Here is a 19,130-nt window from a genome sequence, read left to right as displayed (position 1 = left end):
AAGGTCAGAAACACTCACACAGACAGATGGTGTATCAATTTAAGTGTGGGCTCTAAGGGTACTGCTGGAGAGCTGGGTACAAAGCATAGGCAGAGGACAAGAGCCATCTCAGCCTTCTGGAAAGTCTCTGTAAACCCATGTAGCGTTCACCTAGCTGACTTATGTATTATATTTAGTGGTGCTTGCTATGCCACATATTACTTCTGTTGTAATGGATTTGAGCAAACCCTTAACCCTAATAACAAACAGCATTTTTGGCTGCAGAATTTCCCAGAAATATTGTTAATGTGACTGCCCAAGTCAAAAGATCCCATGCTATACCTTGAAGGTGCAAAGCAAGCAGCTACTCAGAACCAGGGCTTGAAAACGAAAAAAAAAAGAAGAATTAAATCAGTTCACTCTAAGCAGAATCTATATTTGAATGTTTCTGTTCCTGTGTTCCTCTGATATTATTACTGTTCCGAAACCAGTTCGGGTGGAAGATATACTGGTTAATAACATTATTTTTCTTTGCCTATAATTTGCCTAATAATAATAAGGTACAGCATTTTCTGTGCTCCAAAAGAAAAGGAAAAAAGATCTCGTAACGTTAGCCAATAACCTGCTGAGTTAAGTCACAGCCAAATTCTTTTCTAGATTTTGGCCAAATGTATACAGGCTACTAAAGAAACAAACAAAAAAATCTGTCAGCAATTTAAAGACATTAAAGTATTTTTTAGATATTTAATAAAGTTTGCTGCATTTATATATATTGTCACGGGAGGAGCACAAGACAGACACAGTGTGCGTGGCGTCAGGCCTCGGAGAGGCTTTTATTAACAGAAAATAAAACAACAAGGGGATAAAAGGTGGCCAAAGGGGAAGAGTGTCCAAAGCAACAGGGAATCTGGTGTCCTCGTCGTGCTGCGGGGCTCGTGTGGGTCGGGCAGTGTTCATGGAGGAAGGGTCCAGGTAAGGGGCGGAGTCCGGCAGCCACACGCGCTCCCCTCTTCTCTCTGGGGCGCGAGGGGCGGCAGCTTCCTCCAGTCGGGAGCCTGGTGAAGGGCGACGATTTAGGGAGGGAGGAGGCAGCTGACTCGTCACTATATATATATATATATATATATATATATATATATATAAATACTTGTATAAGATTGTTTTGAGAGTGAAAAAAAAACAAGTTGCGTCTCACGTCACATTTTATTAGCCCTTTAACTTTCCAAAATAATGAAGGCTAAAATGCCTTTAGGCTAAAGCAAAATGTTAACAAACATTCTAAAAACAGTTATTAGTTCCTCTCCAAAACAAATCATCTAAAGTTTAGGCTATAAAAACTTCAATCCAAAAACAAATTAATTTAAGGTGAATCTGATGCCTACCTCTCTCATTCGGCACGAATCCAAATGTTTCAATATTCCAGACGTATCTGGATGCTAAAATATGATTTATTACAGTGTTTGTACTTTCATCGACGTAAAACATCATCCTTCACATCAGCTTTATCAGCACAGTGAGGTGCGGTCACACTGAATGCAACAAACTTTGTACAACGGAGCAGTGTAACTTTTTTATTTGTTTCTTTAATTTTATTTTGATAATGAACAGGCTTCAATATAGCAAAATTATGTTGTGTATGCGCGTAAGGTCATACCAACACTGGTTGTTTCTACAGAAGCAAGACATTATTCAAAGCTGTCAAGCTTTTACAAAATAATTCCAATTGTAAAGCTTTCGCAAAATAAAGAACTAGGGGCCCACTCTCTGCTGTTTCGTTTTCCTTTCCAAAAACTTCATAATGAACTAATTTAGCACTTTTTCTTTTGTTTCGTTAATCTTTCAATATGATTTAAGCGAAATATATTTAGTGTATATGCCTATATTCCTTTTTATGTAATTCTGTAGTTTTTCTGTTTTCTCCATTCACAGAAGCGCTGCAGGTGCGTGTTATCTGTCGAATTCATCTCACGCTATCTTCAGATAAACTCTAAGGGCGGTTCATTGCCATTGCTACTTACCTATGATGAGTTCACAGCTGAAAGGACATTTCACTCATTGGCTTCAGTGCAACATTTGCATAGGACGTACTGCACGTCCTGATATTGCTGAGTTCGATGTGTTCCTAGGTCAACATATTTTTTTGACCCTGGAACAACATTTTACTCAAAAAATGTAGTCTTGAACATATCCCTACACCTAAACCTAACCTTAACCATGAGTGATCCTTACAATCAGAGGAAATGATAGATGAATGACACTGATGTACAAGCACCTAACAGTGATTGTAAGCGTAAACTTCTCAAAACCTATACACTTGTTCTTCAAATCTGATTGGTTAATCACAATGTTGTTCCAGGGTCAACAAAGATGTTGTCCCGGGAACATGTCTCACTTGGTAAAATAAGGTTCTGCAGGACGTACTACTGGAATTCATGATTGGTTGACAGCAAATGGTTGACAGCAAATTTCAAATATTTAATGGAACGATAAAATAACGTTATTAACTGGTTAATGGCCATTTAAAAATTTCGGTTCTGGTTCTGTTCTTGCCAAAATTTTGTTCGTTTCCTGTTTTCGTTTCTTGAAAAGGTTCAGAGCCCTGCTCAGAACACTCTTAAACACTGAGAACAGAACATGTATCAACACTTTGGCAGCAACTTTTGCTCTTCAAGTCTAGTCTATATCATGATCCAATTTTGAAAATGCAAAAATGGATGGCACACCAACAGCAAACCACACATAACAGATGTTTAATCCTGCTTAATTAGTTGTGCGTTTCTGTGTGTTTTGGGGTGACCTTGGCTATGTTGGTTAATGCCGACAGCTATTTTGTTATTACTCAGACCTGACCTCCTACTTCCCTTTGGGAGGTATGTTACACCTCATAAAGCATGCTTAAGTCCTGCTCCAGTTTCAAGGAGTGGAGCTTCCCGTGCTCTGAAATAGCTTCGTCCTTGTCCCTCTGAGGGCTTGGGTTTGGCTATGTGTATGTGTGTGCTGGGGGGCATGAATCCTGGTGTCTTGCTCGATTGCTGTTGACAGGCTGTAGTGTGTCCCTGTCTCTTTGAGGCCTCAGATTAGCGCCCCTTATTCCCCTGCTGAAACCCCCACCTGTCTGAGTCCCTCTCCCACAGAGGTCACCCTGCATGCCATCACAGCGGCTGTGGGGTGTATGTTTAAGGCTGGACACCCTGAGTAAACAGTAACTGTGTTATTATGACACTTCAGATATGTACAGTATCTTCTGTCTACCTGTTACTGTCTGCAGTTTTTATTATGGGACAGATTTGTCACCTTTTATCATTTTTGAGGCCACTTGCAAAAAGTTCTAAAATAAAGAGTTGAAGGTAAATTGTCAAGAAATATTTTAATGCAAAGGAATATTCTTTTATAAATCAGATTTTGGTCATATTCCGGTTATGACTAGCCTCTTTCACACAGTAATACCAGTAAATTGCCGTAAAATTACCGGAACGACCGGTAAATTCAAAAATGCGCTGTTCACACAGTCAACGACATTCCGTCTTTTTTCCAAAAAGCACAATTCACACATCCATTCCAAAATACCGGTAAATTCTGTGACGTCATTAAACTTTAATCAGCTTGCACTTGTATTTTTAAACATGGAGGGTAATACGTGTTCAGTATTTCTGTTGATGGTTTGATTTTTTGTTTCAAAATTTAGTATTCATGCAACTGCTTTTGTTACAGAGACATCGTAATAGACGACTGGTTTGAATAATTATACTCACCAATAATAAAACACCCGAGGCTGTCAGGAGTTGACCAATTTAGTGAAAATCGGCTTGAAAGGATTAATAGCACAATGAAGTTGCGATTGTAAGTTGCCGTCTGTAAGACGCACTTTGCAGAAAAGGTGCATTCACAAAGCCTATGCTGATCCAAATTCATATTAATTAGTCTATCAGCGCAGATAAACAGTTCTGCGTGCAAATTGAGTTCAAAAGATGTCCCAAAGCACCGGAAAAATTATCTTGAATGTGACAGGGAAATAGTAAAAATATATTTGAATTATTTACTAATAAACTAGTGTTTTCTGAGTCTGTGTCCCAAGGATGAAGTTGCCTGACTTGTCATCTCTTTATTAGACGCACTTCCTAAACGGATTATGATTGTAGCTATTGAAATTTTTTGTTGTTTGTTTTTATTATTTTGTTAAGTAGTAATTAAAAGCTTTCTATAGATATATTTATCATGTCTGTGAGGCATATTCGCTGAGTTTCGGTTTATTTTTGTAAGCTCTCCTGTTCAAGACGAGGCGGCAGAAAGCATGTTTGTTTACTTTATTTTATATTTCTTTATTTTATATTATGATCGCGTTGGCACCTATGTCTCAAAAAAGCGAGCTTTATCTTGCATTCTCCGGACAAAATATTAGATATAATGCAAATGTATCTGGGTTTAACGTTAAAACATTGTTATGCTTGAACTGTTTTATAACTTTAGATTTTATTTTAGACAATTCGTGATGATTTGAGAAGGCTAAACTGATTAAACATAGACTATGTAAACTCTTTCTCTGTGCTGGCCGCTTTAAAAACAAAACTTATAGGCCTGTTTAACGATCAAAAACTGCTCCAAACATACAAAACTGAACTATTTCAATAGCTGAAACAGTAGTATAAGCTGTTTTGGGAGAATTGGAAAAAAAGACTGGCTGAACATCCTCAAGTGTGTTGCGGGGCAAACCGAAAATTGATGCCGAATGTCCAGCACTCTTCTTCACTGCTCCCTATGTAAAAACTAAAATTAAAATTAAGTTGTAAAATTAAGTTGTAAAACTTAGTTATTATTATTTATTTTTTGTTCGGCATGGTGGGCAGCGTGCCATTTCATGACGTGCCGCGGGTTGAGATCCACTGGTTTAGAGCTACAGGATTTGTGGAGTAGCAGGACCCCCAAATAGACTGACAAAAGTCATAATAGGAACAAGAAATAATTCCACTACTACTTCATTTTTGATGGTCTTTTATTTTTAAGATATTAAGACGCAATGTTTTCAGTTTATTGATGACCTGACTTTGTCCTGTGAATGCATTGCTCGCAGCGACAGTTAAGTTATTTTATCATACGTTACTGCATCACTAACAGTTTCTCTCAGATGACGACAAATATCTTCATCCGACCGGATAATGAGAAGCGCCTTAATTTCATTGTCACTTCAGTTGGATGACATTTATTTTATTTTATTAAACAGTGCGTGAATGCGTCACATTGTTATGATTGGCCCGGAGTAGACGTCTTACGTCACGGCGTTCTGAACCCTTACGTGCTCATGCCGGTAATTTTCCTTCTGCGTTCACACACAGCAGAATTCCGAATTTAATGGTAATGTTACAACTTCTCATATCGTTAAATTGCCAGAACGAATTTACCGGTATTTTTTTAAAAGATCTTGTTCACACATGATCTCTTTACGGCAATTTACCAGTAATTTTCCGGAGAAGTCTGTATGTGTGAAAGGGCTAACTGTCTCATGTAAGGCACAATTCCTGTTTTGAAAATTCCAAATATGATATTTATATACCTTTATCTATTTTGTGTCATTTAATCCTTTTTGGAATATACACTAATAGAATACAATTTTTATCTGTTTATGTTCAAAACACCCAGAAGTAATTGTGGGCGTTTGGGGATGGCATAAAGTCTTGACTTTTTTGATGTTAATTGTTTTTATCTTTCTGTGATAAAACAAACTACCTTTCAAAAATTTCAGTAAGGTTTTTATTTTTAAATGGATAGTTGTATATTCAGAGAGGATTTCTTAAATTGATCAAAAGTGACATTAAAGACATTTATAATAAAAATAGATATTTCAAATAAATGCTGTTGTATGTGCTCTCCATGACATTTATTTGAAAAAAAAAAAACAATTGTGTATGTGTGTGTGTGAGCACAAAGAGCATGTAATGAATTTGAATGTATTATTCATCAAAGAATCTTAAGTGCACAACTTTTTTCGGCAGAGATAAAAGGAATGTTACAATATTTTTTGAAGTATCAGTAATTTTAAATTGTAATGATATTACACAATATTACTGTTTTTGTCTACTGTATTTTTGATCAAATAATTGCATTTTTACAGACCCCGCACTTATGCATTATACTGTAGTAAATTCATTTAATTATCTTGTAAACCTGTTTTTAAATTCAATATTGGTTGTAATCCGTGAGTGACATGTAAATACAGTCAGCTGGGAGCTGTGATTCAAACCTGTGTTTCCCAAATTAGCACCATGACTCTGACCACTAAGCCTTTTTTCCCTTTTTTTTTAGCCTCTGTTTAATTTTTTTTATTATTTTTTTTGCTGCTTTTATGTATTTTTTTCTCTTGCGCTACACTTCTACCTCCCTCTGTCTGCCCTTCATTTTTTCCTTTTGTTTCTCTTTTTCTCTGACAGCTGTGGTTTACATGGGTCTCCCTCTGCAGCTGGACAAACCCTCCCCTTCTCTCAGTCTCTCTTTTTCTCGTCATGCAGTCCAGTGGTGATTAAGACTATTAGGCCTTATAATGACTCTGCTGGTGTGTGGGTTTGGAGCCCCATTTCAGTGCAGCTAATAGACCTCTTAGCCAATTATCCTCCATTTAGAAGCAAATCACAGAGGCTTTTTCTCTCCCCCTTTGATAAATGTTGAATTACTGAATAGATTTGCTAATTAAATTCTTTGTGTGCTTTGCATGTGCGAGTCCTTATGTTCATGTGTTTGAGTTTACGGACGTGCGTTTTTTTCCCCCGTAGTATTTCTTGCTGATAAATGTATATTCGCCGAAGTGAGTGGGTTTGTTTGACATTCAAGTTAGACCGATTTGAAATTGATATTGTTCTCCACTTGCTGTGTTTAGTGTTTATTGTGTTTCCCGAGTGACATGCGGTCTTTTGTCTCCCGCAGATTTTGATGCACACCAAAGAACTGGTGCAGAGGGTGAGTCATGATTGGTGTATGTTACAGTAATAATTAAGCTGCACTTGCAGATGTTTGTTACTTGTAAGCTGTGCGTGGGTTTGATGGTTTACGGTTCTCTCTCAGATGAATCTTGAGGTCATATACGGGGATACCGACTCCATCATGATCAACACCAACAGCACTAATCTGGAGGAGGTCTTCAAACTGGGAAACAAGGTAAGGTTTTTGGGGGAAAGGGAGGGGGGTTTCTGCACGTCTCACAGAAAAATGCATTATTGGATTTTTAAAGCTTGAATGAGTCTGACATTAATGATTGAGACATCACTGACAGTCAGGAGAGAATTAAATCAACCATTCAGCAATTTAATAAATGTCTCTCTCTCTCTGTGTGTGTGTGTAGGTGAAAAGCGAGGTGAATAAACTCTATAAGCTTCTGGAGATTGACATTGACGGCGTGTTTAAGTCCCTTCTGTTGCTGAAGAAGAAGAAATATGCTGCACTGATGGTTGAGCCTCAGGGAGATGGCAAATACACCACAAAGCAAGAGCTCAAAGGCCTGGACATTGTGCGCAGAGACTGGTGTGACCTGGCCAAAGAGTGTGGCAAGTCAGTGCACTGAACTACAACTCATTAGCCCTATGTGTTCTTTATAAAGACAGTTATCTAGTAATAATCTTTCTTGTTTTACTTGAAGCTTCTGACACCAAGACAAATGACTTGTGCGTGTGTGTGTGCAAACAGCTCTTTCTGATTCTGTATATATTCTTTTGTAATACAGCTGTGATTTATATGTTCTTTTTTTTACTTTCATGTAGTTATGTGATTGGTCAGATTCTGTCAGACCAGAACCGGGACACCATCGTAGAGAACATTCAGAAACATCTGATTGAGGTTGGAGAGAAGGTGGCCAATGGCACTATTCCACTCAGTATGTTTGAGATACACAAGGTAAAGGACTGAATTACAAACAGGCTTTTCGCAGATTGGTTCGGCTATGAATAAGGAAAATATTTACACTACTAGTTAAAAGATTATAAAACCTTAACAGCTCAAAACAAAAAAACAAATGTTGTATTGGTTATGTAGTGACTGAAAGTTTGAAAGTTTTTTTATTCTATGAATATGACGTTTAAATGAGCAGCTTTTATTTGTAGCAAAAATAATGTATTACTCTAAACTGAAAATATCTGTTTATTTATGTAGTTGTGTAAAGAATGGCACAAAACTCATTTAAAATTTTCAAACCATTAAAACCATATATATATATTTTTTTTTTTAAGTCATGGGAAAAATTTAATGACGGTCTCGTGAAGTGTGTTCAAGGGAATATTTTTTTTTTCCAGTCCTTGACAAAGGATCCTCAGGACTACCCTGACAAGAAGAGTCTCCCCCATGTCCATGTTGCCCTCTGGATCAACTCCCAGGGTGGAAAGAAGATTAAAGCGGGTGACACTGTTTCTTATGTCATCTGTCAGGTGAGTGGCCTGTGTATTTTGTACTTCTGACTCAAAAATTTGGCAGTGAACCCACACTAACCTTCCCCCACTGCCTGTGCTTTCCTCTGTTAGGATGGTTCAAACCTGGCAGCCAGTCAGAGGGCGTATGCCCTGGAACAGCTACAGAAACAGCCGGGACTCAGCCTGGACACACAGTACTACCTGTCCCAGCAGGTGCACCCTGTGGTGGGCCGAATCTGTGAGCCTATCGAAGGCATTGATGCAGTGCTTATTGCTACATGGCTTGGTGAGACAGTCTGTCTGGATCAGTATTGATTATATTTTGCCAAAAAGGATGAATGAAAAAGGATTAGTTTGCTCATTTCTTTTGACACGAAGAGCAGCATATAATATAGTATAGATATTGAATTATTATAATTTTTTACCTCACTGTGATGTCTGAACTTATTTTAACTGTCATTGTGAAAATTAATGAACCTTTTAACTATTTAATTTCATTTTATGTATTTGTTTTCATTCATTAAAAAAAACACATTCTGAACATATTTCAACTGATTTAAGTTGTTAACGAATCATTCATGATTTGATATATTTTTTATACATATCTTTTTTACCATTAAGTTTATGTTTAGCTGGTTTGTAAACATGTTAATTTCAGATCATTAAAGAAAATCAAGTTTATTTATTGCTTTCTTTTCCCTAGCAGCTGAGATCCCATTTACAGCACCCCCCCCCCCCCACCCAGATGGAAATTCAGTTTCTTTAAAAAGTGCATGAACCCTTGCCACTCTGTCTCCATGGCAACAGACCCTTGTTGTTTGGTATCCCGCCGTTGGGTCCAAAACTCAGACGCTAATTCAATCTCCCCACCGTGTCACCAGAACCAAGTAGCTGGTTACCTTCATTTATTTAACGGTTAGCGACACAATTTACGCCATATTTGCTTCCAGAATATCCCGATCAACTGCTTCTCAAGTAGTCATGTTAAACACTCTCACAATGCACACAACATTCAGTGTCCATTCCTAACTACAGTTCATGCACGACCCTGTTCCCTTGACCACAGATGTGTGTGTGTATGTGTGTGTGAGAGACATGCTGCATGTGTACCTGTAGATGGCAGCAGCACTCGGGCCTCTGCGGGTTTGGATCCTCAGAGATGGCGGTTAATCCCTGAAGTCTCATAGTCAACACTTACTTATGTGCTCATTTATTCACTTAGCCAAATTACCCAGGGGGACGTAGGCTGTTTTTCCGTGCTCTAGTAGTGTTCGGTGTCACCTGGGGGCATTAAATGGAGATTCAGCTGCTGTCTCTTAATGATTTGATGATCTCAGCTGCCTGGGAAAAATCGGATAGCTGCGCTTTCTCTACCCCTCCTCTTTCCCCTTATTATGTTTCCAGTTTATTCTTATCGTTAGCTAGTCTCCCTCCTCTTGCCTCCAGCGGCCGTGCCATCTTCTCTTTCTTTCTGTCCCTCTATCCTCTTTCAGCTTTTCCCTTTACCCCTCTTTCCATCACTGTCCATAAATACATCCATGGGGAAGTCTGAGCCTGCATGGCGTTATCGCCAACACAGCAGAAGTACATTTCATCCTAGAACTTCACAATCTTGCACTGCTGACTTCTCTGTTTATTAACATAGTTGTTTCCTTTGCTATTAAATGCTAAATGGTTTGAGTGTTTTTTGAGAGATTTATTACTTGAACGTTTTTCTTTACCTGCTTGTCCAGGTCTCGACCCAAGTCACTTCCGAGCTCAACAGCAGCATCAACGTGAGGACGAAGTGGACAATTTTCTGGGTGCTCCCGCCCAACTTACTGACGAAGAGCGCTACCGTGATTGCGAGAGGTTTACTTTCACTTGCCCTGACTGTGGTACCGAAAACATCTACGACAACGTGTTTGAAGGGGCGGTGAGTTATCAGTCCTCATATTCACATCCATTAGCAGACCTGATCTTATCGGTCAGCAAAATGCCAAGCAGTCCATCCCGATTCATGCATTTCTCACCGTTCGATTGCATCCTACCTTAACTTCCTGTTAAATATTGTGTAATGACAGGTAACAATAAATTTAAGCGGTGCAGGTGATTACTTCCTCCGCTTCAGGCTTTTACCGGCCTATTAATTTCAGAGCCACACACTTTATTTATAGAGGCTTGGCAGAGCTGGGCAGTGGGAAGAGCGGTTCTGCTGGGGTATATTCCTGGAGCTCTTCAGTACACAGGATGTCCGTCATACTCCAGGCCGAGGTCAGCGGGGGCTAGAGGAGCGTGTGTAATCTGCCTCTAATTAAGGGTCCACACACACGCACATGCTCATGCACAGCTTTCTCTTGTCCAAGACTCATGAAAAGTGACATTGACCCCCCTCTCCACTGGCTTGACCTCTGTCCTCCTAGCTGTTTAGAGATTTTGCATGCTTCAGGCCAGGGAAGGCTTGGAATTCTGGGAAAACTGGTTGGCATTTATGCGCACTATAAATTAGAAATGGGTTACAAGCCATCATGGACTTTAATCAGGGTAAACACCATATGTGACCCTGGACCACAAAACCGGTCTTAAATAGCTGGGTTATATTTGTAGCAATAGCCAAAAATACATTTAATGGGTCTCAATAATTGATTTTCCTTTTATGCCAGAAATCATTAGGATATTAAGTAAGATCCTTAGATTAATACGAATCTTAGATTAATCTTCCTGATTTCATGGCAATTCATACATTTTTGACAAGGTGGCTAATACGTACAAATTTGTACTACCTCACAAAACTTTGAAACTCTTGTTACAGTTATGTATCTTTAACTACTATTACAATTTACAATTTAATTTGTTTGTTTGTGTTTATTACAGTATTTTAACATTTCTCTGTTTGGTTTAGTTGCAATTGTATCCAGTGGTTCAGTGTCCAAATGCTTCATCTAGGGCTGTAAGAACGTGAGCTGTCTGATACACCAGGCAGTTCAACTGAGTCATTAAGAAACCAATACTGAGTAGTTTGTTCACAAATTTGGGCAACCCTGTGTGCTCACATAAAAATAATTAACCTTAGTGCTTGCAGATTTATCTGCGAAAAGGGGACACTTCTCCATAGCAGCGCAGGAAACATTAAAGCCATTAAACAAAACTATACTTATGTTTCACAGCCTTATTTTCATTCAGCATGGCATCTAGCGTGTTACGTACAGTTCTGATAAGGTATCTAATAATTAGGAGTACAGGGTTATAGCGGAGCTCTGGTTAAAGGGAGTGCGTTGAAGAAAAGAAGGCTTTAAAGGACAGCCTTGACTCACAGTCACTGCAGATCGCTCTCTTATCAGAGCTGGCCGTGGAGAGCGGGAGGAGGACAACAGGAATGCAAACAGATGATACTAGACAGTATTTGCATAGACACATGGTTCCCCCTTAAAGTGGCGCTCAGAGAGAGATGTAAAGATCATAAAAACGCTAATGGCTCACAGCGACTACCGGAGAGTGAATTGAGCAGCGCTTCACCACCACCGTACCATAAAAGCAAGAGTGATGTGTTTGTGTGAGACGGTGAGCTCGAGCAAGTGTGCTGATGCATTAGCCGCACACACACAGCTTATTTGAGGCATAATGAGCACCATAAACAGCTCTGCTAGTGCCCATGTGAGGTTAGATTGAAAGGATATCAGGCTACAGTAGTTTTTATCCACTGTTTAACTACAATTGTTGCCACTGTTTCTTAGTGGGAGGTCTGGGGCCTTTTAGATGTAGAAAAGCTGGCAAAGCTTGCAAATCATCTGCGCAGTATGGCATTTGTTACATGCTGTCACCCAGATACACAGCTGAAAGCCTAATGAAGTGCCATTTTTGCTCATGTGTTTCTGTTCCCAACCTAGATACCCTAGAGCCTTGGTCCAAGGGCACTGACATTATATTTTTAGTATGTTTGAATGTCTAATAGGTCAGGTCTAATAGCCTTTAAAAGCTTCTTTGGGCAATGCCAGTCAACAGGATAAATGCCCTGATTATGATGTGGGTGAAATGTTTTTTTTTTTTGTATGTGTGTGGGCTTGTGTGCCGTGATCAAATGCTGTGTTAAGTTCATTTATTTGTTTCCAGGGGAGCACCTTACAGCCCAGCCTGAAGAATTGTTGCCATATCCCCTGTCGAGGCAGCCCTATTGAGCATCATATTAAAATTGGCAACAAACTGCAACTAGACATTCGCCGCCACATCAGGAGATACTACAGTGTAAGTATGAACAAATGCTTCTCGTAATGCACCACCTATATGTTTCAGATTGGCCACTGTAGGTGTAGTGGATCAGGTGTCGCATAATAAGGAGCCATGTAACTAATAAATACCCATTTGCTCCAAGAGTTTTGCAAATCGATGAAGAAAATCCTCACCAAATGTGTACAGTCTAAGATAGTGTACAATCCTAATAATATGTGTTGTTTCCTGGATTATTCACAACTGTTTTTCTGTGTTGTGATAGTTGTTCATAAGTCCCTCGATGGTCCTGAACAGTTCCTGCACATTCTTTGGTTCTTCTGCATATTTGAACCCTTTCCAACAGTGACTATGATTTGATGAGATCCATTTTTTCACACTGATACACAGCTATTACAAAAGGAAACATTTAGTGATGCTCGAGAAGGCAATCCAATGCATTAAGAGCCAGAGGGTGTAAACATATGAACATGGTGATGATGTGTAAAATTTTCTTATATTAATATAATTTGGTACTACACTTAAGAAGCTCCAAAAGTTCTTAAAAGTTTCCCAGAAGATAAAATAAGTACAGTTTACCCTGATCATCCAATTCAGAAAGTTTTACACCATCCAGCTCTTAATGCATTGTGTTGCCTTCTTGAGCATCAGTAAAACGTTCAAAATATTAAACCAACTTCTCCTGTTTCCCACTCTCAACACTGCAAATCATGCAAAAAAAAAAAAAAAAAAACCTTATCAGGTCAAGGGTCACAGAATTTGTGTCCTGTGAAAGACAAAATAATCATTTGCGTATGCTTTTGCCGAAGCTCTTTGTTCGTGTGCCTTCCTTTTTAAATGTGTCCTATACAGTAACACTACAGGTACACATTATCAAGTTTATTGTCCAAGAGTCTTCATCCTCTACTTTAATTAGCTCCCTGCCTAATGAGTTGGTCTTAAGTGATTCATTTACATTTCACCACCCGGCCACTCTGTGAGCACGTAACATGGGTTAATTTGAGCTCACCTTCCTCATTCTGTTTGTTTATTTCCTGTCTTTATTGAATTTCAGATGCGTTTTTTCGCCTTTGTGCGTTGCTCCAAACAGCTACCGCCCCCCTCCCGCTGTGCCACAAATGGGTTTAATTTTGTGCGCACTTGCTGTGTCTTTGCAGAAATACAGGCCCTGGCGATGTGACAAGTGTGCAGATATTGGGCCTGCGTTAAGAGTGCACATACGTCTTTGTATCTAATTTCCCAGCTTAGGGTTTTGATCGACAACCATAATCACTGCATGCCATGTCCAGTCGGGGAACAAGCGAGCCAGGTTCTGGAACTTTCTAACCGAGCTGGGAAGTTCTGGAATGCCGGAAACTCACGAATCCGACTTGAAAGACATGGGGGTATATTCTCCCACAGTGCTGTGCAGAAAAATCAATTAGCGGCCTGAATGTAGCCACCTCCCTTGCTGGGACGGTGCCTGTAGGCTCTTTTGTCAGTATGTGTGAAACAGCTGCTGGTAGTGAATGCGGCCCCCCTCCTCGCTCAGGCCCGGCTTCAGTGGACACAGCTCAGCCATCCCCTCCCACACTAGGAGCAATGAAGAGGCTGATATTGTGTAATTAAGGATTCCTTTCAGCTGAGGGGAGAGCTCAAATAGAGTTGTTTGTTCGCAGAGATAGAGAGAGAAAGCCTGGCTGCGTGAGGGAGGACTTGCAGCTTACATGGTTACAGATTGGAAGTCAGCGGTGTTTGTTGAGTTTCCTACGGAACACCAGCGAGGCATTAATCATGAAAGAAATCACTGCCACCTCCACCTTCAGCCCACCACCATTACCAATAAAACCACCCTTTAGAGACAAAGCAAATATGCTTCCCCCCCCCCCCACTTCTCTCTTTCCTTGTCATCCGTTCTGACTCCTGGAGTCTTCTACAAAATGAGAGCGTGGCACGAAGTGGCACCCCCCGTATTTACCCCATTCTAATGTGGGTTGCCATGGCGTTTAACAAATTATTGCAATTATGTTCGTCATGTGCTTCGCCCTTGGTAACTGGCTTCGGGATGTGATGGTGGTGGTGGGGGGGGTGACCGAAAAAAATAAATAAAAAAAGGTGATAATCCTGTTTTGAACAAAAGGTCAGATTGCTGAATAGAAAAGGCTTGATTAAAGCAGAGATGTACAAAGTGGACGCATTTGCGTCCATTCAGCCGCTCTCGGGCTCCGCAGCCGCTGTGTGAATGTACAGCTGTTGATTACCAAGGCACAAAGCCCATGAGAGGCTGTTGTCTTGGGGGCTTTTTTGCACCAAGCTGCCTGTAATTGCATCTTTTTTTCCTGAACTAAAAGGGACAGCTCTGGATTAAGGGCATCAGAGGGGTTGTGTGCAAGTTCAGTGGGGCTGGTGAATTTATGGGTGTTTAGGTGGCAAAATTCCTTCATTTAGCGGTGCTTGCTAAGGCACACATCTCTGTTGTGGTTTCTTCAGCATGCCATCAAGCGTGTTTCGAGTTATGGATGGAAATGATTCAAATTGTGCAATTGACATGTTTTTTGGATTGTATTTTTTACATACTTTTTAGTCCTTATAATTTTTGCATTAAAACAGGCAAAAAAATCTAGGGGGCTTGCATTTACCATATTTAGGGATCAGTAGGTTTTTTTTTGCTTAATTGATATTGATAAAATATTGATTTTTGTGATTTTAAATTATTTACCATTTTACATTTTGCACCATTATTATTATTAGAAATGTTAGAATAATATCACGTGAAATTTTTTTTTCTTTTAATTTTTTGTCTTATATTGCTTCTTGTTAATTTTGACTTTTATTATTTATTCAGTTTTTGACATGAGAGGATACTTGTAACAGATCATCTCGCACAACACTCGCCATGTTGCGATTTTATGTTATTTTGATTAATTGTGTAGCCCAGTGGACCAAAATATCATAAAGACTTGGAGCACCTTTGTAACTGCGTAGCAACTCCCTAGCAACCACCCTTTGCATCATTTTCTTTGGAAAACTGTAAAAAATCCTTCCTCATCAGGTGTTGAAGAGATAGTAAAAGTGGTATTCCTAATTCAGAATGGTTAAGAAAGCACACATCTCCTTAGAAACCTGATACAGATATGAAACCTTAAGTGCCAAGTTCTGATTGCAGTCTGAACCGAAATACTCCGGGTGTAACCGCTCTGGAAAAAGACCAGCAGGTATAGATGTGAGAAATAAAGGAGAAGAGTGAGAACGTTTTTCCGGTAGCTTGCACTGATCTGTGGGCCCCAGTCTTTGCCCAGTGTTTGGTTAAATTATGTGGAACTCATTTGACGGCTGCAGAAGTGGCTGTATTCGCAGTGTCAGGTATCGACTGGTATAATTATGCAATTATGAAGCTTTATCCTGCCTCTCTCTCTCACAGAGCGAGCTCTTAGTGTTTCAATTAGATGCTTTTTTCTCTCTTTTGCTCCCTGATTTTCTTCTTTTTTTTCTGCCCATCCCCTATTTCTTGGTTACAGTGAAGATGCAAACTGAGTCTGTCTATCAAATAAGCAGGTTGTGTTTTTGTCACCTGGTTTAGAGTATTTTGTCTGGTCTCTAGTTTATAGAGTGAATGTTTCCTCTGATGTATTTTTAGAAGATTCTTAGAATATTTCGAGCATCCACAGGTGAGCAGGGCAGGCATATATTACAGAAGACTGGAAGGTGTATGTCATGGTTTCCACGAAAATATTAAGCAGCAACTTTTTTCTACACTAATTTAAAAAATTTGAAAAAAGAAAACCCACCAAATCAGTATATTTTAATGGTTTGTGTAGGAACGTGTGACTTGAATAATGGCTGCTGAAAATAGGACATGTGACAGAATCGTGGAATCATGGCATAAAATTGGAATTTACTGAATAACGTCCAATTTGCCAAATTTTGGGTGAATAAATAAAACATACACTTAAATGCAAATGCAATACTGATTAATGTCTGTGAATAATAAACCACAAATATACTATATAAATATAAATCCTGCATATTCTGCATTTCTCTGTTTGAGTGAATGGGGCAGATGTGCGGTTTGGTTTACTACACACATACTGAAGTGTTTTCAGCCTTTGCTGCCTCAATATATGAGTGCATGAACACACAAACATAATCTGCAGAACTGCTCTGAGTGTCACTTCATAAGCGTTTTACAATTCCTTTTGAGGAAAAACTATCATCATATATACAAAGAGACAAAAAGGTTTACACAGTAACCCATCAAAATAAAAGTCCAGTTTAACTTGAAGAAACTGTGACGAAAAACGGGCATGAAAATGCATGCCAGGGCCAGTCTCATTTCCACTGTCACTTCCGGTGCTTGATCATACCTCGTCGGTGCTTCCTCGGGGCTAACGGCCTGTTTTTTTTGGCCCTACGAAAACCTTGGGCCAAAGCGGGCCAGCTGGGGTTAGAGGAGTGGTTATGAACAAAGGTGGAGTTTATCCATGTCCCGTAAAACTCGCGTTCAGTCAGCAGCGAGTGTTTGAAATAACTTGATCCAATGTGGATTATAATCACCATTCAAGGCAGAAATATTTATAAGTGAAGCAAAAGACTGTGCACGCTAGGCATTAACGTTACCATAGTAAACATGGTAAATGTGACCGCTTGAAAAACGCCAGTTTCTTATTCTTTATCACAATCGTGTATTTATTTAGTAATATATTTTATCTGTCATAAGTCTCTTCTCTAGAGTTTAGCTCTGCGTAGCCTATCATAAAAATATAATTGATAGTGCTGGGCAACGAATACATTTTTTAGTCACAATTAATTGCATTGTTATGCACAGAACTAAAAATGCATTCAAAAGTAGTGATTTGTGCACTTTTTTTAATAGAATAATTAGGGTGTGCTCACACTAGTCAATCTTTATCGGAACGAGTTTGACCCCAAAAGCCCGGTTCATTTTTATTAGTGTGATTGCTCTGTTTAGCAGTCCCTGGATCGCTTGGAAGACATGGGCAAGTGCGCAGTTCAGTTATATATAGATCAGTGAATGTGAGCGCTAACCGCGGTGGAGTGCAGATCTTCTAATATCGGATCAGCCTGATTCCTGGTAAAAGTGTCAATACACCTCTACTGAATATGCTTGCAAAGAGTGTGTTTCTGGCCTATTTTTTATGATGTGCACTGACGCTAATGCTATCTGTTTCACCACCACTCTGTTTGTATTCTTTTGCCCAAGGAGGAGAATAAAATACTTTAGAACTCTGCATGTATGTAAGCTCAATGCCTCTTTAAGGGGCACTAATTCAGAATAAAGAAATGTGCGTCAGCAAACAGGTGAAATGACAAAAAGTCTCCATCCCTCCCTTTTTCATCAAATCAGGCCACTGTACATAGGACAGTCTCTACTGGCAATCCCTGCTGAATTTTGGGTTTAAAAACAATGACTTAATGTTTTTTTCAGTTGGCTTGTGTGTGTGTTTCTGTAGTCGCAGTCTTTTGCTAAGCCCATGGGAACTGGACTGTTGGTTTAGTCTTGGGCCTCCAGAGGCACAAAAGATCTGTTAAGGCAAACAGAGGGGTGATAACACCAACGCTCTCTTCAAAATGAAAGCCAAACAGCTCACATATGTTCAGATTCAATTACACACTCTGGGTTTCCCTTAGCCCCTGGGCTTACTGCTAATTACGCAAATAACATCCGCACAAAACGCATCGCAGATGAGATTAATTGAGAAATGAAAACAAGCCGTTGATTCCGATAATGCTGTGAGGTCTGAACAATAACCCATGTAGGCCGAACAGGTTTGACAGCACAGGTGGGATGACAAGACTCGGCTCTGGATTCAGCAGTTGACCAGCTTATCCACAGATGCTTGTAGATCAGGCAATAGAGACAAATGAAACCAGTTTACCTTTATGTGCCATATTTCTGTGTGAAACTTGAGCAAACTTGTTATATACATAAGGAATTAATTGCAGCATAAAATTGGCATTTTATACCAGAATTAAGCCAGACCTTAACTGAGTAAAAAAAAAAAAAAAAAACCTGTTAGTTAACATCTATATTCTGTGCAGTCTAAAAAGGAAAGCTGTGAAGTTATTTGAATTGACACCTGGAACATGTAATAATGCAGAGTCATGGTGATCATGTGGGTCGTACAGGTTCAAATCTGGCTTGCAATATTTTCTTGATCCAATTCCACCCTCTTCTTTATATAATTTCACGTAATTTCTCTAATGTCCTTGTAAATAAAGGAGGTGATAAATAGATGAGTAAATAATAATAATTAAATAAAGAAATAAAATCTGGGTGTAAAGACTGACAACTTCAGGAAATAAATAAACTGACTTTAAAAGTGTTTTGAGTGATAATGATGTTCACCAGGGTTGAAGTTATCTGATCTCAAATATCATACAACTTTACAAACAGTAATCTTGTTAATACTTTTTTAAAATGTAATTTATTCTTCTTTAAAGCTGATTTTCCTCAGCCTTTACTCTAGTCTTTAGTGTCAAGTTCTGTCAAAAATCATTCTAATATGCTGTTTTGGTGCCTAAGAAACATTTCTTGTGATTATCAACATTGAAAACAGTTGTGCT

General features: G+C 39.2%; 1 protein-coding gene across 1 annotated transcript in view; it reads left to right on the top strand.

The window, feature by feature from the left end:
- Positions 1-19,130, top strand: part of pola1 (polymerase (DNA directed), alpha 1) — a 52,105-nt gene that overhangs the window by 18,183 nt on the left and 14,792 nt on the right. Inside the window, exons 27-34 of the mRNA XM_052596018.1 lie at positions 6,892-6,924; positions 7,030-7,122; positions 7,307-7,512; positions 7,722-7,854; positions 8,250-8,381; positions 8,475-8,649; positions 10,097-10,278; positions 12,453-12,584. Coding sequence (XP_052451978.1) covers positions 6,892-6,924; positions 7,030-7,122; positions 7,307-7,512; positions 7,722-7,854; positions 8,250-8,381; positions 8,475-8,649; positions 10,097-10,278; positions 12,453-12,584 — 1,086 coding nt within the window. The remainder of the gene's footprint in view (positions 1-6,891; positions 6,925-7,029; positions 7,123-7,306; positions 7,513-7,721; positions 7,855-8,249; positions 8,382-8,474; positions 8,650-10,096; positions 10,279-12,452; positions 12,585-19,130) is intronic.

The sequence above is a fragment of the Carassius gibelio genome, chromosome B24 (genome assembly GCF_023724105.1).
Source record: "Carassius gibelio isolate Cgi1373 ecotype wild population from Czech Republic chromosome B24, carGib1.2-hapl.c, whole genome shotgun sequence".
In the NCBI taxonomy this organism is placed as follows: domain Eukaryota; kingdom Metazoa; phylum Chordata; class Actinopteri; order Cypriniformes; family Cyprinidae; genus Carassius; species Carassius gibelio.
The sequence above is the reverse complement of the archived record's forward strand: the minus strand, read 5'-3'. Positions and strand labels throughout refer to the sequence as shown.